The 21893-nt window shown below is 37.5% G+C and overlaps 11 protein-coding genes across 11 annotated transcripts; 6 read left to right on the forward strand and 5 right to left on the reverse strand.

Moving 5' to 3' along the window:
* Positions 1-181: 181 nt before the first annotated feature.
* On the forward strand, positions 182-886 carry LEA1 (U2 snRNP complex subunit LEA1; the record flags this gene model as incomplete). The annotated part of the gene is made up of 1 exon (XM_003644704.1): positions 182-886. One exon carries the CDS (start codon positions 182-184, stop codon positions 884-886), a length of 705 nt encoding a protein of 234 aa, XP_003644752.1.
* Positions 887-929: 43 nt separating this feature from the next.
* SNT2 (DNA-binding E3 ubiquitin-protein ligase SNT2) lies at positions 930-5366 on the reverse strand (the record flags this gene model as incomplete). Its single annotated transcript, XM_003644705.1, has 1 exon — positions 930-5366. The coding sequence occupies one exon, from the start codon at positions 5364-5366 to the stop codon at positions 930-932; it is 4437 nt and encodes a 1478-aa protein (XP_003644753.1).
* A 259-nt stretch (positions 5367-5625) lies between these two features.
* On the forward strand, positions 5626-7011 carry CEG1 (mRNA guanylyltransferase; the record flags this gene model as incomplete). The annotated part of the gene is made up of 1 exon (XM_003644706.1): positions 5626-7011. The coding sequence occupies one exon, from the start codon at positions 5626-5628 to the stop codon at positions 7009-7011; it is 1386 nt and encodes a 461-aa protein (XP_003644754.1).
* Positions 7012-7101: 90 nt separating this feature from the next.
* On the reverse strand, positions 7102-8403 carry RSM23 (mitochondrial 37S ribosomal protein mS29; the record flags this gene model as incomplete). Its single annotated transcript, XM_003644707.1, has 1 exon — positions 7102-8403. One exon carries the CDS (start codon positions 8401-8403, stop codon positions 7102-7104), a length of 1302 nt encoding a protein of 433 aa, XP_003644755.1.
* A 254-nt stretch (positions 8404-8657) lies between these two features.
* On the reverse strand, positions 8658-10373 carry PUS1 (pseudouridine synthase PUS1; the record flags this gene model as incomplete). Its single annotated transcript, XM_003644708.1, has 1 exon — positions 8658-10373. The coding sequence occupies one exon, from the start codon at positions 10371-10373 to the stop codon at positions 8658-8660; it is 1716 nt and encodes a 571-aa protein (XP_003644756.1).
* Positions 10374-10767: 394 nt separating this feature from the next.
* On the forward strand, positions 10768-11313 carry NIP7 (ribosome biosynthesis protein NIP7; the record flags this gene model as incomplete). Its single annotated transcript, XM_003644709.1, has 1 exon — positions 10768-11313. The coding sequence occupies one exon, from the start codon at positions 10768-10770 to the stop codon at positions 11311-11313; it is 546 nt and encodes a 181-aa protein (XP_003644757.1).
* A 192-nt stretch (positions 11314-11505) lies between these two features.
* SRP72 (signal recognition particle subunit SRP72) lies at positions 11506-13380 on the reverse strand (the record flags this gene model as incomplete). Its single annotated transcript, XM_003644710.1, has 1 exon — positions 11506-13380. The coding sequence occupies one exon, from the start codon at positions 13378-13380 to the stop codon at positions 11506-11508; it is 1875 nt and encodes a 624-aa protein (XP_003644758.1).
* A 281-nt stretch (positions 13381-13661) lies between these two features.
* Positions 13662-15302, forward strand: MRH4 (ATP-dependent RNA helicase; the record flags this gene model as incomplete). The annotated part of the gene is made up of 1 exon (XM_003644711.1): positions 13662-15302. One exon carries the CDS (start codon positions 13662-13664, stop codon positions 15300-15302), a length of 1641 nt encoding a protein of 546 aa, XP_003644759.1.
* Positions 15303-15389: 87 nt separating this feature from the next.
* IPL1 (aurora kinase) lies at positions 15390-16490 on the reverse strand (the record flags this gene model as incomplete). The annotated part of the gene is made up of 1 exon (XM_003644712.1): positions 15390-16490. The coding sequence occupies one exon, from the start codon at positions 16488-16490 to the stop codon at positions 15390-15392; it is 1101 nt and encodes a 366-aa protein (XP_003644760.1).
* Positions 16491-16902: 412 nt separating this feature from the next.
* On the forward strand, positions 16903-18672 carry RKM1 (protein-lysine N-methyltransferase; the record flags this gene model as incomplete). Its single annotated transcript, XM_003644713.1, has 1 exon — positions 16903-18672. One exon carries the CDS (start codon positions 16903-16905, stop codon positions 18670-18672), a length of 1770 nt encoding a protein of 589 aa, XP_003644761.1.
* Positions 18673-18948: 276 nt separating this feature from the next.
* TYW1 (putative tRNA 4-demethylwyosine synthase) lies at positions 18949-21303 on the forward strand (the record flags this gene model as incomplete). Its single annotated transcript, XM_003644714.1, has 1 exon — positions 18949-21303. The coding sequence occupies one exon, from the start codon at positions 18949-18951 to the stop codon at positions 21301-21303; it is 2355 nt and encodes a 784-aa protein (XP_003644762.1).
* Between the last annotated feature and the right edge of the window lie 590 nt (positions 21304-21893).

Genomic DNA, 21893 nt, shown 5'->3' on the forward strand with positions numbered 1-21893 from the left:
TAAAAGGGCATATTAACCCAGATAATGCCCTTTATATCCATGCTGCTGTGCTTACAACATTTTCCGACATTTTAATGGATTTTTCTTTTAGAGGATATCTTCAACAATCTTTTAAAGTAAAAATGTAATCAGTTAAAGTTAGTAACTCGCAATACAGCAAGAAGAGAAGACAAATAAATTAATGAAACTGACTCATGCCGGTATCCTAGAAGCTCCAGTTTATTACGTGGATCATTTCCATAAGAAATATGACATAGATAGAGTTGTTATTTTAAGAGATAAGAGTATTGTCAATGATCATGAAGTTATGCCTGAAACTCTAAAAATTCTTCCAGATTCAACAAATGTATTGGACTTCACACATAATAATCTGAATGAATTCCCGCCATTAGGTGATCACCTGTCCATCCACACGCTTCTTTTATCAAGAAACCAAATAAATAAATTGAATGGTTCAAGGCTGCCCAAGAACTTGAAAAATTTGGTTCTTGCGATGAACAGGATAGACAGTCCAGAACAACTTTATGGATTAAAAAGCAGTCCTAAGAGTTTGGAGAACTTGAACTTACGTGGGAATATCGTTTGCCATTTAGCAGGATACAGAGAACTTGTTATTTCGTTGTGTCCTGGACTAAAGGTACTCGATGGGGAAAGAATTACATTATCCGAGCGTAAATGTGTTACATCGGTAACACCCAGTGGCAGGCAACCAGCTGGACTTGTTTCCAAGGTGCTTCGATCAGATGAAAAAGAGATTCAACTAATGGATCATGTGTTCAATAAGTTGGATGCGTCTACCAAAGAGAAGGTCAAACAGCTACTTTCTCAGGCGACCACCTTAGCAGAAGTTGAAAGTCTCGAAAAGTTATTATCAGGTGGTGTATAATTATATACATATATAAGCTTTTACTATACTTAGAATCAATATCTTACACATGTTCCAATATTCTCCGATTCGACATATCATTGTTGTGCCCATTGAGTCGTTGATTACTTTCAAGCGGCAGATTTGTTCCCATCGTTTGAACTACAACGTTAGTAGTGTCTAATGTCGGACGAGGTAGGTTCCTCTTGCCATATCTTCCACCTTTCCTCCTTATTTTAGTAGACTGCTGGACGTGAAATTCCATAGAAAGTTTACTGGTGTCAATGCCTTCCAGTAGATTTTCACATAGACTTGGGGAGACAGAATTCTGCACTATAGGAAAAATGTCATCATCAATATCGCAGATATCTAAACTTCTATTTGAAGAAATAAAACAACCATGGCATATATTACCAAACCAGTGTATTGAAGTCTTTGTAGAGCAATGGATGCATTTATTATACGAAGGTTTTTCAACCTCCAGGGTGTTATTCACTAAAGAGAATATGTTTGATTTTTCTTTACCGTAAGTAGTCCATAAGTTAAATTCATTTATTCTCAGCCCTATAGTTGTATATCCATTAACTGCTGATGAAGATTTATAATTATCCAAAAAGTATTTCACCAAGGTTTGACCTGTTTTTAACTTGTAAGATAATGGTAGAGTATCAATAGAGAACTTTTCTTCATAAGAATGGTGAGAGCATATGATAGATGGTTTTATAGTATATCTTTCACCATTATCTTCGACTGATGGCAATATAACTGGGTTACTTTCGACATGAAACCTTCTAAAACAGAGAGTAAAGTTAGGTGAGTCTTGAGCACATGTAACATGGAATTCAAAACTACATTTTTCACACTGCACCAAACCTCCACCTAACATATTGCAAATGGCGCACTTTTTCCCATTATTTTCGAGCAGCGTTGCTCCCACATTGTAGAGAGGCTGGTAGTTGTTAACTAGGCCAAATTTTACATTTTCATTAAACATAGCACAAATAACATGGCACCAAGAGCCAGACACGTCCAACTTCAATGCATCTGGTACTGCTTTCCTTACCTTGCGCTTAGAGGAGTCATGATCGATTTCTCTTGCATGACAAAGTGAGCATTGATAATTCGTTGAAACCAGCGGGTTGCGATCATTTGAACAAGGATCACATAACCACGGGTAATCACTCGAAGGAAAACCAGGTGCAAACCGTACTCCGTAGCAACATGGATGGATGTTCAAACCACAGTTATAACATGTCAATTCTACATCGTTTAATCCATCAAATTTATCCATGCATACACAACATATATCACGCGATTCAATTATATCTGCTACACTTGAACTTTCGACACTTGATGGCGGTGGCTTTGATTTTCTGCCAGCTTTTGGTGAATAAATTAACATTTTAGACCTACCAGAAGTTTTGCTTGTGTCGCTATTGATATCATTCGAATTAGTGTTAATCCAACTACAATAGTGAGGATTGAGTTTATTATATTCCTTCAGGATTCCATCATACCACTGGGTGTGCCGAACTATAGGTATATTGCTGTCATTCATTGGTTGTGTGCGGGCAAAATACGGACGTTGGTTGTTAGTGTTAAATTTAGCATCATTCATCGCTTTTAAAGACCCATTGATGCTGTTTGACTGCAACATTTCACCAAAAAGTTTATGATGTATAGATTCTGGAATCCTGATATATTCAAACTGACTGTCAACAGTAATTTGCTCGGTTTCGTTATTATCTGCAATACCCGGCACTTGTAAAATAATAGATGAACCACTGTGTGATTTTTGGATGTTGGTTCTGGGCTTCTTAGCCTTATGTAATTCATCAACCTGGTCATCCTCACAGCGTTTACAGATTATGGTATCTTTATGGTCCACATTTATAGCCTGTATTAATTTATCCTGTTTGTCTTCGTTTTCAACTTTTGGCAACGTTGTGCAATTCTTTTGGATCCTTTGTTCTTTCTTCCTAATCTCTGCAGCACAATTGTCGATATAATTTTCTAATTCAGCCTGCATTTGTCCATTAGAGAACCCAGTGGTAGTTAATAATTTCTTGACTGACTTATTAAGTTGACCGTGCATGCTCATGCAGTTCCGTTTCATCTTCAATAGTTTCATTGGATTCGAGATCATACTAAAGCGTTGCTTTATAATAAGCTCCGTATCTTGAACTAATTCCCATTCCACCTGTTTCGAATGTGTCTGCTGAGAAGAAGATTTCATTATAGAGTCATTAGGGTCATCTAGCAGTTGAAGTAAACTGCTTTGTAGGTTATTTGTACTTGTCCCGTTCAATTTTTTTAGTACCTCCATAGGTTGCTGCCATCTTATGGCGTATCTTCTCCATAGGCGTGCACATCTGATGCATAAAGCTTCTAATTTTTCTTCATTGCTCGGTACCAATTTCGATGGTAATTTATCGGAATTAATTGTCTTTTCATTAACGCCAATTTTCATTCTAGATTGAATATTTTCATCATCAGAACCTCCTGTCACTCTATACCACAATGGTGAATAATCGACATCACAGAACATGCACTGAAAGGATGCTTTTACCTTGTTGATTTTTTCAGAGTCAAAACAAGAGTCATCAACGTGCCTCCACTGCCTGTCAGGGTTTTCAGTTTTGTCAGTAATACCTCGTTTTCTTGTCCTTGATTTTCTGCTGTCATTGTTCTCGTTTCTGATGTGCTGTATCCCCTTTTCATTCTTTTTCCTGCCTTTAAAGTTACCCCATATCCTCCTACCACTCTCTGTTTTCTTCCAAATGTAGTAGAACCTAACAATCATCGACATCGGCTGTGTTTTAACTTTTTTGCAAACGGGATGAAGTTCACTACCATGTTCTGCAACCGCCTGTTCAAATCGCTTAACCTCCTCTTTAGTAAATGTAGGTTCTTTCAGAGAATCCCTTGTCATTTTGGCTTTACATTCGTTAAACCCAGCATCACAATTGTACTGATTGTCAACCAATGCCTTCATAGCCATATCTAGGAAATTAGTGGCTTGAGGAGTAATACCTAGCGATTTGGGCAGTTCATTGCTACAATGCTGTACGTAGTTGTCCACTTCATCTGCAGATATTTTTTCAGTATCCAATGCCCATAGCAATTGGGAAGTAGAATCTTCACCTCTTTCACCATCAGCACCATAATAGGGTCTTGGTACCCATTCAGATTCACTACATTCAGACCACTGGTTCTTACTTCCAATCCTTGAACACTTTAATGGATACGGAATTACCATGTCGACAGAAAGGCAGTCCTCTAAATGACATATCAGCTTAGAGCCAAAATATTGGTACCAGCAATTAGGGCGATTCATACCGTTGCCAATTTGTGGGTAGGCTGCTTTTTCCAGATCCAAAGCTTGTTGTTTGATAAGCTCACTGCCACAATCATCGTCTTGAATGGATTCATTGTTTTGTCTGAGAACACAAGTATAACAGATCCAGGACACACCTTTACCTGGCTTTCTATCTAATGGGGGGTCCAAACAGTATAAATGCAAAGGTATTTTACATGTGTCGCATCTAATTGTTTGCGCAGGCTCACACCATTCCTTACAATGGCCACATTTCTGATCCCACAGTTCGGAACTTTTTTCAGATGTGAAGTCTTCTGCAAGAATATACTTTCTAATAAAGTTTACCAACGGGTACTTTACCTCTGTAAAGACGTATGGAAACCTTTCAGATAACCCTATTAGGTAGCTCGATTTAGGATTCAGTTTCAACAATTCTGCTGTACTCCAGACATCGTAATAACTCAGAAGATATCGATCGAATAATTGTTCAAATATGAAAACACTCGGCTTCATTGTATACTCTTCAAAATTTGAGCTAGAAATTTTTGATTTATGCAATACGGTACACTTCCCGCGGTAAGACTGAATCGGGCAAATATCATTGTGTAAAGAGGCATAAAGCAACCTTGGGTTGGCATTATGTGGGTTATCTTGGATATCACGAGCTCGATAGTACCAATTCATACATAATTGAAAGTACTTCGCAGGAAATACATGCGAAATACCCATTTGCACAGCAGAAATAATTTTCTCACGGAATTCTGGCTTCGCAATAAACTCCACAATGCGTCCAACATAATACGGCTCACCTGGGGGTTCTGAAATCATGTATATATGCTCATTTTTCTTTAGAATAACATTTGATGAATTCATGAGCACCTGCTCTTTGATATTTACAAAAGCTTCATCAAGATCTAAAATATTGGAAAACCTGCTGTGTTTTCTGAAAGTTGCAGGAAGAGATGGAATAAAATTCCACGGTATTGTCTTGTCCTGAAGAAACCTCTGATATTTAAAAGCAAGAGATTTTTGTTTCCCAGATGTTTTATTACTACCCTTAACCTTGCTCTTTTCTAACTGCTTAATCCTTTTAGCCAATTCTGCATCTGCCTTCCTTTCATCATAATTTATTCGTTTTACTGTCGTACGTCTTTTATTGGATGAACTTTGCGAATCAGACATAGTTCCACTTATCCAATCTTAATAGGAACAGTTAATTGGTACCAAACCTCCTTCCAACCTCTTGGAACTAATACTATTTAACTACCAGTAGTTTGTATGAATAATTTAGTAGCATGTTGTATCAAAAAATTTCCTTTTGAAGCTAAAACATGTTTTCGCTCGTCACGGAAACCGAATTACAAGTTAGCAGTTGATAATGCTTTGTGAACTAGTGTTAAAGATCAATATTCGAATAATATACTAGGGGCAGATTTATTCTATGGACTCCAGACAAACACTAGAGATTCCTGGGATTAGGCAATCCGGCAATGTCACGAACGACCTTAGGTTGATAATTTGTAAATTGTTAAATTCAACTAAACCTGCAAAAACGTTTCCTGGATCTCAGCCAGTTTCCTTCCAGCATGTTGATATTGAGGAGAAGTTATTGGTGCGGGACTATTATGTGTGTGAAAAGACCGATGGACTACGTACACTGATGCTTATAATAGTGAATCCGGTTACTAAAGAGCAAGGGTGTTTTCTAGTTGATAGAGAGAATAATTATTATCTGATTAATGGGTTTAGATTTCCAAGGTTACCTAGAGCAAATAAAAAAGAGTTATTAGAAACTTTTCAAGATGGTACACTAATTGATGGTGAGCTTGTGATGCAAACAAATCCTATGACGAAGATCAATGAATTGCGTTATCTTATGTTCGATTGTCTAGCTATTAATGGTCGATCATTGGTGCAGTCTCCAACTAGTTCTAGGTTGGCACATTTAGGTAAGGAGTTCTTTAAGCCGTACTATGATCTTCGTTCCGTGTATCCAGACCATTGCTCAAATTTCCCGTTTAAACTATCTATGAAGCATATGAACTTCAGTTATGATTTGGTTAAGATTGCTTCTACGCTAGACAAGCTGCCTCATGTCTCTGATGGACTGATTTTCACTCCTGTGAATACTTCCTACAATGTTGGTGGTAAAGATTCCAATTTATTAAAGTGGAAACCTCAACAAGAAAACACAGTGGATTTTAAAGTGATTCTTGGAATTCCGTTGGTGGAAGATGAATCGCTTCCAAAGAAGGACAAGAATAGATTTTACTACAACTTTGATGTAAAGCCCTCATTCCATTTATATGTTTGGCAAGGGGGACCAGACATCAACAATAGACTTCACGATTTTGATCAGCCATTTTCTAAAAAGGAATTCGAAGTTTTGGATAGAACTTATAAGGAATTTGCAGAGCTTCAGATAGGCGATGAGCAGTGGGTACAGCTGAAATCCCTCGAACAGCCATTAAATGGTAGAATTGTCGAATGTTCCAAAGATCAAGAAACAGGCGAATGGAAATTGCTTCGTTTCAGGGATGACAAGTTGAATGGTAATCATATATCTGTTGTTCAAAAGGTGTTAGAAAGTATTAGTGATTCTGTAAAACTGGAAGATTTAGAACAAATTGCACCTCAAATGAGATCTAATTGGGAGGCAAGAACATCAGAGAAAAAACGAAGTTTATCTAGTGTCTACATGCCAGCCCCAAACCCCCCACCACCCATCAATCGGGAAAAGGAACAGCCCAAGTATGTGGACGATGGTGACTGGTCTGATGAAGAGGAACATGTTTTGCAAGGTGCAAAAAAAATCAGAACGGAATAGTTGGAGTCTCAGATTCCTGAAATTATTTAATTATTTCGTGCGTATGTAAAATTCATTATGTACAGAGGAAGGTTGATATTTATTTACATTTCAATATGGGTTCAATGCGATGCATTTCAGTAACTCTCTTGGATTTCCATTCCCGCTTATGAAATACTTCTCATCAACCAATTGATCGAACGTCTTTTCATTCAGTTCCTTATTCAACAAGATATTGGATTTGATGTAGAAATCGAGTAGTTTTTTCAGGTCTTCTTTTGACATTTTTTCTACCTTAAATTCTTGGACCCCACCCTTTTGCATCAATTCTGCAAAAATAGGTTCATAATGATACCTCGTTAAGTAATGGTCGTGTGGTAACTTCCCCAGTCCAATAGGTAACGTCCTGTTAGTTCTATCAATGCCAGAAGTCGCCAAAAGAACACAGCTACCACTGTGGCGAAACTTTACAGCTCCAGAAACGACATCCATTATAAACTTTCCAAGCTGAAATTCTAGCAAATGAATGTTTTTGTTCTCTACATTCTTATAGGCAGTAAATGGGGTTGTCAGGATACGAGAGAAGTTGTCAACTGTAAAGAAAACAGGAAATAAGGATTGTGTTGATATTTCATGTATCACTGCTCCAAAGTGAGCGGCTCTGCTGCGTGGCGCCGCTGTAAAATTTAGTAAATCCATAAGGGTATTCTCCTTTGAGGATAGTGTGATAGATTTCACTCCACCATCGGCATTATTAGTTTTAAACTTATACTCTTTTGACAGCGGGATGGATTTCAACGTCTCGGCATTGTTCAAATGGAATGTCTTTTTCAGTAAATCACGCAAATACATTGGCTGGACATATTGTTTCCCATCATAGTAATAATCGTTTGTACCGTTTAAAAAGCGATCAGGATGTGACAAATGAATGATGAGAGCTTTCTTATCAATACCAAGTGCAAGCGCTTGAGCTAACAGAGTTGACTTTCCAACTCCAGGTTCACCTGTTATGATAAACTTCTTGTTTTTAGCTGAGTCAATTTGCTGAAATAACTTCTTAGTTGATTCATCCCTCACTAAAGAAATAGGACGTTGAAATAGCTCATTCATTTGATCTGGCTTGAACGCACCTAGCCGGTACAGACCCTTCAGTTGGGTTTCAGTGTAAGAAGCAACCTCATTTTTAATGTGCTTGTGCGTAAACTCGGGTAAAGCAGCAGCTGTTGCAGTCTTGTTAAAACCTGAGGTGGATACAACAGCCCTCCATCTTTTGTGAAATGACCCTGAAACCTTCTTTGCAGCACTTTTGCTATTTAAAGTCTTATTTCTAGAAAACCCTTGCTTCGGTGTCTTTTTACCTGCAGCCGTAAGAATCCTAACTGCGGAAAACTGTCTTGTCTGATTTCTAAACATCACAGGAAGTGATATAGATCTTGTATCAGGTTCAGCAGCAGCAATTTATGGTTTCACCCCTCGTTATGCTTCGGATATCTTTAGAGGTTTACTGTATATATTGAGATATAGAAAGAAGCTTTAGTTTGAAAAATTTTCCAATCACCATAAACGTACTTCAACACACGCGACTCAAATCGCCAGTTCTTTAGGTTTTATATGCGCATTAAGTATAACAGATAAAGTAATATGGACTATAAAAGCTTAAGCTATATCTAAGATGAACCGGTTTCATTATTGGTCTCAGCAACGCTTTCTGTATTATTGTTTTCTGTAGGCATGGCTGTAGTAACACTTGGCGCGTCGTGATTTTCCTTCTCAGCATTTTGTTCAATGGTTGGTATCCCTCTTGCAGTTAAAAAGTCGAATATACTCTTTTGTACTTTAATGGGATTATCAATTTTAGTCTCATCTCCTTGAGCACCTGTAACTTGACTGAAAGCGTCTATGTAGCTGAAAAATGCGTTAAACACATTCTCATCCACCTCTTCTTTGTAGATCTTGTCATAGATGTGCACCATCTTGAAACTATCAATATCTCTTTGATATTTACTGAAATTGATGGGTTCATAGCCAAACTCTTCTAACCTTTTATTGTAGCCATCATAGACGGGGAACTCTAACAGGAGTCCTAAAGCGGGGGCCTTGGGAATATTAATCTTCTGAGGACCATATGCTTGAGAAATACGGCTTATCGGGCATCCGCAGCGGGTTATTAAAGTGGCCATAGAGATCATCTTACGAATTTGATGTAGCATAAAAGATTGTCCATGGATTTTAATAGAAACCCATTCTGTCTTCATATCTCCAATGACAAACGGCTCCGACACAGTCACTTCCTTTATGAACCGACATGCGCTAGGATCCTTGAAGTCCTTGCCTAGGGTGAAATTGTGGAAGTTATGGTGGCCCAAATATTGTTCTAGTGAGGAGCGAAACTTGTTCAATTTACTTTCTGAAACACGGTATGCTCTACGGTGGGAATTCTCTATTTTCTTGTATTGCTTTACTTTTTGATACAAGTCATTGCTCTCGTCAAACGCTTCTCTGCTTGGAGGGGTATATTCGACTATTTCTTGTAGTTCTTGTTCTGTAAAAGTAGCCTTAACTGTCTTTTCAAAGGACTTCCAGAACTGTACAGACTCTTCATCGTCGTCTAAAACATTTGGAAGCTCTTCTTTACTTTGCTCGACTTCCTGGTATAGGTAGCTGCCAGGTTTCGGACCAATCAAAGAATAAGTTGGTAACAAATATTCATACCATCTCGAACTGCATAATTTACGAGAATCAAAGGCCTTGTTGACACGGTTGATACTCCACACCCTGATACTAGGAGGAAGAATGTCATTGATCTTCTCCCGAATACTTGAATCTTCGATAATTAATTTCAAAGAGATCACATTCCCACCTGCATGAACACCTTTATCCGTCCTAGCAGCTCTCATAAATCCATTTTTTTTCAAATCAGTGGAATTAGCTTTCGAAATCGCACCGGCCTTCACAAAAGCATCAAATAATGCAGCTTCAATTGTTGGGTTAGGTGGGTTATACTGCATGCCATGATAGCCTGTGCCACAGTATCCAACCATCACAGCAACCTTTTTCTTTGGCAACCTGATCTCCTTGGAACCATCATCAGCTAAAGCCACTGTCGGAGTTTCATCGTTACGAGACTTTTTAGAGTCTCTAGAGTTGTCATAATCTGCCTTCCGTGCCTTAGTTTGCTTATACTTTGCACCTCTCTTGTAAGCAACTTCATTTGGTTGATCTTCATCGTACGTAGTTTGTAAAGTAACTTCAGCCATGTAATTCAAAAAAAGAACCTTAGGAACAATGATATCTATGTTCCAATATAAAGCAAACCTATCCTTTGAGCTACAACAACCCAGCCTATATATTCTGTTGTGGTGATTAAGATGAGCTTGGTTCATGAAAAATCGTATATCGCCTCGTCAAATTTTTCATCTTGAAATAAACCATCATGTTAAACAAAAGCCCCAGACAGAACCAAATAAATCTACCTAATTTGTCTAGTTAATGTTCTTGATAATCTTACTGAATATGTAGAAGCATCATATTCCAACAACGGCGTTTATTGCCATTTCACCTTAGCAGTTATGCTCATTCTACTTAACTTTCCGATGCATATACTGCATCAACATTTTATAGAACGTATTTCTTTTTTGAAATGTAAAAAATTTTTCAAGTTCTGCGATGAGATGATGAATGCAAAGTTCAACTGATTAAAAGGATAGCAGGGTTTGTACTATTAGTTATATCGGTAGCTAGAGGTCCTTTGGATATTGATAAGTATTTTTGACTAAGATGAGGCAGCTAACAGAACCGGAGACTAGTGTTGTATTTGAAAAGCTAGCAGGATATATTGGCAGGAATATTTCATTTTTAGTTGATAATAAAGAACAACCTCATGTTTTTAGATTACAAAAAGACAGAGTATACTATGTTCCTGAGCATATTTCTAAGTTAGCGACTAGTGTGGCTAGATGTAATTTGATGTCGTTAGGCATCTGTTTGGGGAAATTTACAAAGACAGGTAAGTTTAGGCTACATGTTACCGCATTGCCGGTTTTAGCACAGCATGCGAAATATAAGATTTGGATTAAACAAAACGGAGAAATGCCGTTTCTGTATGGGAACCATGTTTTGAAGGCTCATGTTGGTAAGATGTCGGACGACATACCTGAGCATTCAGGTGTGATAGTATTCTCGATGCATGATGTGCCTCTGGGATTTGGTGTGAGTGCAAAGAGTACTTCTGAGGCTCGAGATCTTCAGCCAAATGGAATTGCTGCATTCAGACAAGCGGATATTGGTGAATATCTGAGAGATGAAGACACATTGTTTACCTAGTTGAAGCACTAAAAAGATACAAAAATATCTACATATCAGTGGAGAGGGAAGATGCATATAATTTATTATAGGATGGAACCGCCCATATCATGTACAATAAGGTAAATTTAACAGTTGTATATACAAATGATACATTCAGGATACATTAAAAGTTATAATATGGCTGTATTTTTTCTATGCAGTTTGAGAAGTTCATCTGCGCCCCTGTTTCTTATTCTTTCCCTTTTTCTTTTGCTTGGTAATATCAAGGTTTTGTTCAGATTTTTTGTTCATTGTACCACCTTGTGTTTGTTTAGCTGATTGCTTCTTCTTCACTTTATAGTTAGATCTATCCCTCAATGGCAACCACCTCTCTAGGTCTACTGGTCTGTTTGGATCAGCATTGGCGGGAAGCTTTTTCTTTTGTACACGCTTCTTCTTTGCCACTATACTAACTGTGGATTTCCTTCCCTGCGAAATACGTTCAAATGGCTTGCAACCCAACTCCAAAAGATTATTCACGTCAACAGCAGAAACTAGAGAATCCATATTTTTAAGATATATAGATTTCTCTGAATCCTTACCAACTACAGATTTTACCAAATTGTCATTTGGAGAAATTGCTGACAGCGCAATAAATAGCTTATCAGCATCCTGCAAATTATTAAGAGCTAGAAGTTGGAAACCAACAAATTTCCAGAACTCAAAATCTTCACTGGCTGTTTCAGAACTGAATAACCCAGCTAAATTCGATAAGAATTTTTTTAGAAGTTGTTCCTTGCGAGTCTTGCGATATAACTCTACTAGAGTATACGACATAACACGCGTAAACGATGAAAGTTTTGGATCATCCACAAGGGCCTTTTTACAATAAGACTCTGCTAATCTAATGGCATTGTCAAAGTTACCAATCTTTATTTGCAATTGTATCGCTAGCAACAGAGTTCCATTTCCAGACTTAGAAACATCCGCAGCAATGGATTTCTTCATATGATTATAAAGAAGCTTGGCTTGCACCTTATATGGCTCCAAACAGACGTCATCAACGAGCTTTGAATACTGGGACATTGTGCATGAAAGCATAGTCCTCTTTGATCTAAATTTACTATTGGCGAACAACTTCAAAAATAAGACGTTAGCTTGTAGCTGTTTCCATTGATCATGAGAATATTTACCAGTGTTACAGGAATTCACGGTTTCGACATCTAACTGACGTAACACCAACGGTAAGTTTGTATTTTCATTATATCTAGAAAGATCTCTGAAAGACAGAAGGTTGGTTTTAATGATTGGCATTAGTTCTGACTTGCTATTAATCCTCGACTGTAAGTTCAACAATATCTTTCTGCTTTCCTTATTTAAACCTTGTTTTTGCTTCACAAACGCAATCTGTAATTCAATCAAGTTTAAATCTCCCTCATTCTCTTCAGCCTTAACCAGCTCTAAAGCTTTCTGTAGTAAGACCATTGCACCTTCAAGATCTCCCCTCGAGGAATGAATAATAGATTCATTAAACAATAAATCATAAGATTCCTCATTGAGAGGGGTGACCACATCTTGATGTCTATTTGGAGATAAAAACCCTAATGCGGCCCTTTCATTACAACCCAACTCTACCTCGATATCCTCACCATCCATATTATGAAGCGCCAAGTACTTGTATATTTTAAAAGCCTCCTCATACTGCCCAATTTTGTAACAAAATTGCGCACGAACATGCAACAGTGCCCGCTCGTTGCAATCAACAGAAATTTTCTCCAAAAGTTCATCTAAACTACCGGCCATCGACTTCCAAACCTCTTCAAATTTCTTTTGACGATTCAATTTGTAATAAATGTACAACTCAAACAGTCCGAAGGATGCATTGTTAGCTGCCACTTTCTTGTACTCTACGAGTAGAAATTCAGCAAATTCATAGAACCCCTCCGGAATTAGACGACGAAAACACTTATCCATAACAGCCTCCGGGACTTGATAGTTTGCAGATAACATGTCCAAGCAATTGTACGCAATTTCATAAGGATGTTTATCTTTGTCACTACTGACACTTAGTTGTTCCACCAACGAAGTCAAATCTTTATTCACCATATCCACACAATTATACGTCGTTAACAGGTGACCTTAAGGCACTTGCCACTATCTAACCCTTCTGAATATGTTCTCTTGAAGATAATAATCGGACCCGAACATTTGTAGATTTGTTAAAATGAAAAGTTTTATTTCGTAGGAAGTGCCCGCATCGAAGATCATAGTGGAAAATACTTCGATGAGCATTAAATAGATGACATCAAGGACATAGGATGGCAGTTAATAGGTAGCTGGTTATTTTGGAAGGATTGTTTGGGGGGAGCTGAAAGCCTTAGAATAAAATGTATATTTTGAACTCTTTGAGATTACAGAAGCGATTACCAGAAGCTGTGCGAGTACAATTATGGTGCTTTCGTCGATGCAAAGTGGCATCTAGGGTCACCGAATTGAAAAGGAAGACAAATTTGCATAGTAAACCATTCCAATATGGTAAACATGGAGGTCTAACCACTGGTGATGAGCAACTATTATATGATAGCAAGAAATTGGTAGAAAAAATTACAGATTTTGATCAGTTGAAGGTGCTTCCAGATGTGAGAACTTCATTGAGGGCAATAATTGCCAGTGAGACAATAGTTAACAATTCACTGCACGAAGAGGAGTTTGATTTAAGCAATGGAAAGCTAATGGAGTCTGCAGCAAATATTAAGCCCACTCCTATTCAAGTGACTGTGATTCAAAGATTGTCGAAAAAGCTGATGGATCCAAGGCTGCAGGTTCATTTGGTTGCAGCAGAGACAGGTTCAGGAAAGACTATGTCTTATATCTTTCCTTTGGTAGACTACTTGAAAAGACAGGAATGTGAGACTCCAGAGAGCTGGCTTCAAATACAAAATAAAGCTATTATACGAGCTGTGATCTTGGTTCCAACTCATGAACTGGTTGAGCAGGTTTATGATACAATTAAAAAGTTGGAACCCGTTTTAGGTTTAAAAGCATTTAGTTGGGATATTAATACGCCTTATCAAATGTTTTTAGATGCTCTAAAAGGTAGAATTGATGTGATGGTGACTACTCCAGGGAAAATATTGAGTTTGTTCCGCATAAACATGATTCATAGGCCGGATAGAATACTTTCCCAAGTAAAGTTTTTAGTCATGGATGAGGCAGATACACTAATGGACCAGTCTTGGGTTGAAGACTCCTACGAGGTAATCAAGAAAATGCAGAATGTCAACCATTTATTATTTTGCAGTGCTACTATACCTGTGGAATTCGAGAAAACGATCAAAAAACTTTTTCCCACATTTAACGTTTTTGTCTCTCCAAACCTTCATAAAATTAATAAAAAGTCTGAAATCAAAGTTATCAATTCATCTCTAAACCCTTATAAGGGTTCTAAGATTAAGGCTTTGGCACAAACATTATATGCTATTTTGAAAGATAATTCCGATAAAGTGTATGAAAAAAGATGCGTTGTATTTGTTAATGAAAAGCAATCAGTTCAAAGTGTCGTGACAACCCTTAGGGAGAAGTATGGGCATGATGTTCATGGATTCAGCAGCACCGATACTATTGAGGATAGGTTAATAAAGATTAGGGCTTTCACTCAGCCTCCTATGCCCTTTGAAAATCAATTCAAAGAAAAACCTGTCTCAAACAATATAAAAAAGGTTCTGCCGAATTCGAATATTGTACTTGATAAATTCGATCAAAAAGATACAAACATGAAACCTGAGAATATGAATCCTTTGAAAGTACTCGTTACCACCGATTTATTAGCTAGAGGAATTAATTTTAGAGGAGTTAAACACGTTGTTCTCTATGATATCCCAGCAAAATCTGTTGATTTAATTCACAGAGTTGGAAGAACCGGAAGAATGAAACAAAAAGGTACCATATACATTATTGGAGACAAAAAACTAAAAGCTTGGGCCAAAGGGTTACCATCCATTGTGAAGAAGAACGTTGCAATTCAATAGATGATTATAGATTTAATACCAATGTAGATAGGGTTAATAATTATTGGGTGGCGTGTACATAGATATAATGTCAATTCAGGCGATGTTTCACCAGTATGGTTGATTCTTCAATATCCATGAATGACCTCTGACATCTTTAAGTGCAATTCTATTAGCAGGATCATATTCTAGCAATCTGCTGATCAAATGCCTTGCGTCAGGATCGATATGGTCCGGAAATACTAAATTCCTCTTGAGAATCCTCTTATATGTCAATTCTTTTGATTCCTCCTCAAAGGGGGGTGATCCTACAAGTAATTCATATGTCAGAACCCCTAGTGCCCACACATCTACCTTTTCGTCATATTCCCGTGATTTAATCAGCTCTGGAGACAGATAATCTACAGTCCCACATAACGTTTTCCTTTTGAAACCTTTGCTGTTGATCACACTCCAGCCAAAGTCAGTCAACTTAATAACATTGTTAAAACCTATTATGATATTTTCAGGTTTTATGTCTCGATGCAAAATATTCCTCTCGTGCATGTAATCTAAAGCACCTGCCATTTGATACACATAATACGAAGCCACCTCATCAGAGAAATGATTACGTCCCTTTAAATGCTTATACAACTCACCATTCACCAAATACTCCATCACGAGATAAACCCTCTTTTCATCATGAAAATAACCATATAATTGAGTTAGATTAGGATGCCGTAACGAAGACTGAATTTCAACTTCTCTTCTGAATTGCTTCTCTATGTTATACTGAATGATCTCTTTCTTCTCCATTGCCTTCAATGCACAAATAAACCCACTAGGTATATGTCTAACACAATAAACCTTACCAAACTTCCCTTTACCTAATATTTTACCCATTTCAAAATCAGCAAGTTTCAAGTTTTGTTGCTTAGAAAACGGTGTCGTTGGCGTCCTATTATTAAATCCAGATTTATTAATTGGCGACAGATTCTTTGGATCAGATAACTCCACTGCAGCCATTTTTCCTGGTGAAATATTCTGATTCTTTATCGGCGACAATATCTTCCATGAATTCCTATAACTTTTGGTTTGTACTCGCCGTCCCTGAATAGCAGGATTATTATGAGAACTACTACCCTGATTCAATCTCATACTAAGAAGCATATTCCTTTGCTTTAACGAATTCCTCCTTTGCTCATTTTTCGTAAGGATATCTCCATCCATCTTTAATATATATTACTTAATTTCTATTGATTAAACTTTACGTTTTAATACTAACTATAAAAAGGGAAACCTTCTATTACGCTGAATTAAAAAGTTGATAAAGTATCGTTCGGTTACGCGATAAATTTTTGATTTGGCGCATTAACCAACCAACGAAGACCATTGATGTTGATTATCTGAACTGAAACATTTGCCTTGAGATAGAGAAATAAATACATTCATGTCTGTTCCTTTTGTTGAGATTCGACATTTATTATTGGTATTTGAGCTATTAGCTCTTGATCTAGATAATGCAGATTGGAATTTAGTTTTAAAAGGCTTCAAATTTTTTCCCAAAAAAGTTTTTAGAGTGTTATCCATCATCTAACTATATATTGACAATCAGAATAGCAAGGGTCAGCTTCTTTAAGGTATGCTTAGGGATCGGTTAGGAGAATTGCTAGAATGGGGGGTATCTAATGGTGTTCAATTGCCAACTGGAGTCGAGTTTAGGACATGTGAAGAGAAAGGTATTGTGGTTGTAGCAAGTGAACGAGTAGAGGAGGCTGAATTCAAGCTCCCAGCAGAGCTCATTCTTACCAGTAGATTAGCTGAAAAGCATTTCAGTAGACACGATAACCCGAATATCTGGTTTAAAGCTTTGGTTGCCAAAATGAAGTTTTCGAAGGAAGCTGTGATGGTAGGTGATAAAGATATTGCACTGTACTTCGGGAAATATATGAATTGCTTACCTGAAGAAGTTGACTCTCCGCTTATTTGGAAGCCAGATGAATTGGAACTATTGGATGGTACTAATATCGGGGGTTCAATTTCAGAAAAATTGGATTTGATCGTCAATGACTGGCGATATGTGATCAACGAGCTTGGTTTTGACGTTCCCCAAGCTGTTCAGGAACAGTTGGTTTTTGCTGCTCGGATGCTAGCTGAACCTAATGATGTCTCCAAGGATGAAATTTATAATATGCTGATTAAGCATCCTAAAGATGGGGAACCCCATTGGCTTTCTTTTCAAGCTTTTATTTGGTCGCACTTAATTTTTACATCCAGAGCCTTCCCTGAGAGAATATTAAATTCCACTTGTGAGATTTCCAATGTGATATTGTTACCAATCCTAGATTTATTGAACCATAGCCAACATTCAAAGATTGAATGGGCCGGTGATAATGGCGTGTTCAGCTTTAGAAAGTTAGAGCCTGTTGAAGTAGGTGACGAAATATTTAACAACTATGGTGGAAAAAGTAATGAAGAACTGCTGGTTGGGTATGGTTTTGTTATCGAGGACAATAAGTGTGACTATTTGGCATTGAAGATTAAACCTCCGTTTCCTGTCCTAAAATCGATGCTGAAGGCAGGCCTCAGTTTACCTATCCTGGATGACTACACGACTTTTGCATTTGACACCTCAATTGAAAAAAACAATACTACCGATATATCCAGGTATTCTGATGGTATTTTATACCTCATAAATAAGCATAATGACCAGCTCTTGTGGGATTTACTCTCTGTATATTCTTTTCTGGAGGCAGGAGATGAGGAAGATCACAATTCTTTGAGATGCCAATTACAGGGAATCCAAAATTTACGTGAGTCAATTGAACAACGTTTAAAAACAACAAATGTAGCTCCTAGGTGTCGAGCTTCGGATTCACTGAAGTATCAGATCCTTTCTCGTAGAGCTCGATATGCTGAAGTGTATCGTCAACAACAAGTTCAGATTTTAAAATATTCCATTCAAAGGCTCAAGGATCTGGAAAAGGATTTGGTAAAATCTAACAAAGATAAGTTGTTGACTTTCAAATCAATTTCGCATTTAGATAACGATTTCCTAGAAACCATTTTACCAGCTTTATTTGAATCAGAGACAGAATTTGAAAACTATGACGAAGTCATGATACTGTGGGTTGTCCTCAGATCCAAAACTAGTCCATCTCTTGCAAATGGTAAATTCAACTCGATCCTCGAAGCATACAAAAGTTTCCGGAATGCTACATCAGCTACTGATTTTATTAAGATCCAAGATTCTGAAGACTGGAATATCGCGAAGACTAAATATCTTACATGGTTTCCAAACGGGACTGATCATTTTTCATTAGAAGATTTATATTTTGCATTCGATTTTTTTACGAGACACACTTACTTCAGACCATCGAAATCTGAAAGTATTATTGTCTTGGGTGATTAAAAACATATCCATTCTCTATAGATAATCTAACCTAATCCACATCTAGGTTAAATGTAAATCTTAACCGTCATATATAATACTGTTACTGAAAGCGTCAGTCGTTAGTATCTCACTATATACGTAACGTTTCTTTTATTATTTAAACTAAAAACCTAAATCAGCTCTTTGCAGATATATTCAATAATGCTGAGCTCGAGAGAAACCTGCATTTGTGAGTTTAAATAAAATACTTCCTAATTAATTCACCTGAAAAACTTTGTGTAACATATTTTAACCATGGCTAAGTATGGAGAACTAGATTCTTCTATCTCTAATATATTGGTGTTACTTGGGGTGATTTTTACATATCTCTTGGATGGAGGAAGAGTTAGTATTGCAATTACAGCAGTTATTTTATACATTATAGTTCAGCTAGAAAGTGGTGATGGGCAAGAAGCTTCAGTAATTGCTGTTGAGAAAGATTCTCAGAAGGTGAAGTCTTCAGTTTGTAACAGTAGTGGGTCTGGTGGATGCTGTTCAACTAAAACTGGCGCTAAAACTGGCGCTAAAAAGAAAGGATGTTGCGGTGGGAAATGCAAGTCTAAGAGTGTGGATGCTGTTCGTGAAATTGCAGTTACCTCTGTTACTGGCCAAGTTTCTTCTGGAAGCTATCCTATTGCCATAGACTTTACCAATGCCTTTAATACGAAAAAAGTCAAATCTAAAACCGTTTCAAAAAAGGTTCGCAAGTTAATATCGAGCGAGGTTAAAACTAGGTCGCGCGATGACTTAGTAAAACAAGCTTTGACGATTTCTAACGAGAAATTGATGGCATCTCAAGTTTTTGTGTTCTACAGTTCTTTACAGGGTACCGCAAAACGTTCAGCGGAGCGAGTAACGGAAATCTTGTCTAAAACTTATTCTCTAAAATTGGAACCAATACTGAAAAATCTCGATGAATTAGAAGATTTTGAGCAGTACTTTGTTGATGTTCCATGCGAAAATGCTCTATATGTGCTTGTTATTCCGTCTTATGATACAGATTCGCCATTGGATTATTTCCTTGACTGTTTGGAGGAGTATTTTAATGATTTTAGAATAGACAAGTATCCATTGAGGAAGCTCGTTGGTTATGCTATATTAGGCATTGGTGATTCCGAGTCATGGCCTGAAAAGTTTTGTTATCAGGCAAGAATTGCCGATTTAAAAATTGCGAAGCTGGGAGGGAGAAGAGTGTTTCCAGTGGGTGAAATTTGCATGAAATTCGGTGGGGATTCCGAGGTAGATAGTTGGGCTCGTCTATTTGCGGACACTTTACAGGATGATGAGCCTATTTTATATGAGTACGATGAATCAGTGGAAGACGAACCGGATGAATCACTAGAGCAGAGTACTGGCGAACCATTAGTTGACCTAGAAGATATTGGTAACTCCTCAGTGGCATACGACTCCAACACTGCCATAAAGCAAATGGTTGCGGTGGATAGTCCAACTTACAAAAATCTCACAAAGCAGGGCTATTCGATAGTTGGTTCTCATTCCGGTGTTAAAATTTGTAGATGGACTAAAAATGACTTGCGTGGAAGAGGCTCTTGCTATAAGCACTCATTGTTCAACATTGTATCAAGCAGATGCATGGAATTAACACCTTCTCTAGCCTGTTCATCTAAATGTGTGTTTTGTTGGAGACATGGTACTAACCCTGTTTCTAAAAACTGGAGATGGGAGCTTGATGAACCAGAGTTTATACTAGAAAATGCTTTAAAAGCTCATTATTCTAAAATTAAGCAGATGAGAGGTGTACCAGGAGTCATCGCGGAAAGGTTTTCCAAAGCTTTTGAGGTTGCCCATTGTGCATTATCCTTAGTTGGTGAACCAATTATGTACCCCCATATCAACAGGTTTATCGAATTATTACACGAGAAGCATATCTCGAGTTTCTTGGTTTGTAATGCTCAGCACCCTGAGCAGCTCGAAATTTTAGGTAAGGTTACGCAACTATACGTTTCCATCGACGCACCAACCAAACAAGAGTTGAAGAAAATCGATAGACCACTGTACAAGGATTTTTGGGAAAGAATGCTAGTGTGTTTAGATCTCTTGAAAACTACACAATCTCATCAGAGAACTGTTTTCAGATTAACGTTAGTTAAGGGCTTCAATATGGCAGATGTTAGTTCATATGCCGACTTGGTTAAAAGGGGTTTGCCATGCTTCATTGAAGTTAAGGGCGCTACCTTTTGCGGATCATCGGACGCAAATGGTAACCCATTGACCATGCAGAATATACCGTTCTATGAAGAATGCATCAAATTTGTAAAACAGTTATCTTCAGAATTACAAAGGCGAGGTTTGGGTTATGAGATCGCTGCAGAACACGCACATTCAAATACCATATTAATATCGAGCACTAAGTTTAAGAAAAACGGCGATTGGCATACATATATAGATTTTGAAAAATTCTTTGAGCTATTGAACTCGGGTGCATCATTTTCTCATGTAGACTACATGGCGAAGACACCCGAATGGGCGTTATTTGGCAATGGCGGTTTCGCACCTGGCAATGTGAGATTCTACAGGAAAAAGAAGAACCAAGAACCACCAATAGCGGAAATTTCGTCTTCTACTGGCACCACTGCTTTGACCCCATGAGCATATATCCCCGTGCTTTTTTATAAGGACAATACTTATATTTAAAACGTGAGAGATGCAATGTCGCAGAAATTATTTATTATTGTTATTATTAGTATTAGTATTAGTATTTATGTATCCTTTCATTTACATTTGCAGATATAAGTAAATACTTGAACTAAACCGGCAGATAACTTATTTATAAAACGTGTCATTTGGTAGGCTTTATACTATCGGCTTACTGTCATCTGGATTTTGTAAACTTATTCATTTCTAACAAGTATTTTAATGAAATGGTCATATATCAGACTACTGTCTACCCCCCATATAACGAAGTAACGATTCGAGATACGTATTGCTGCACCATCCCATATTCAAACCGTGTCTAATAGAATAACATATCGAGATTGCAGAGTACCACACATTTTTAATTATTTGCAGTAGGTTCAGTGTTAACCGCATCTCTTCATATGAGTATACATTTTAAAATACATCCATATATAGCTCTAGAAACTGTAATGATATACTTATACCACTGAATTGAGCTTCTCAAGCATCATCGCAAGATCTTTTAGAGCTTCTGCTACTTGTATCTCTTTGTTACGATACAT

Source organism: Eremothecium cymbalariae, chromosome 2 (assembly GCF_000235365.1).
Source record: "Eremothecium cymbalariae DBVPG#7215 chromosome 2, complete sequence".
NCBI lineage: Eukaryota > Fungi > Ascomycota > Saccharomycetes > Saccharomycetales > Saccharomycetaceae > Eremothecium > Eremothecium cymbalariae.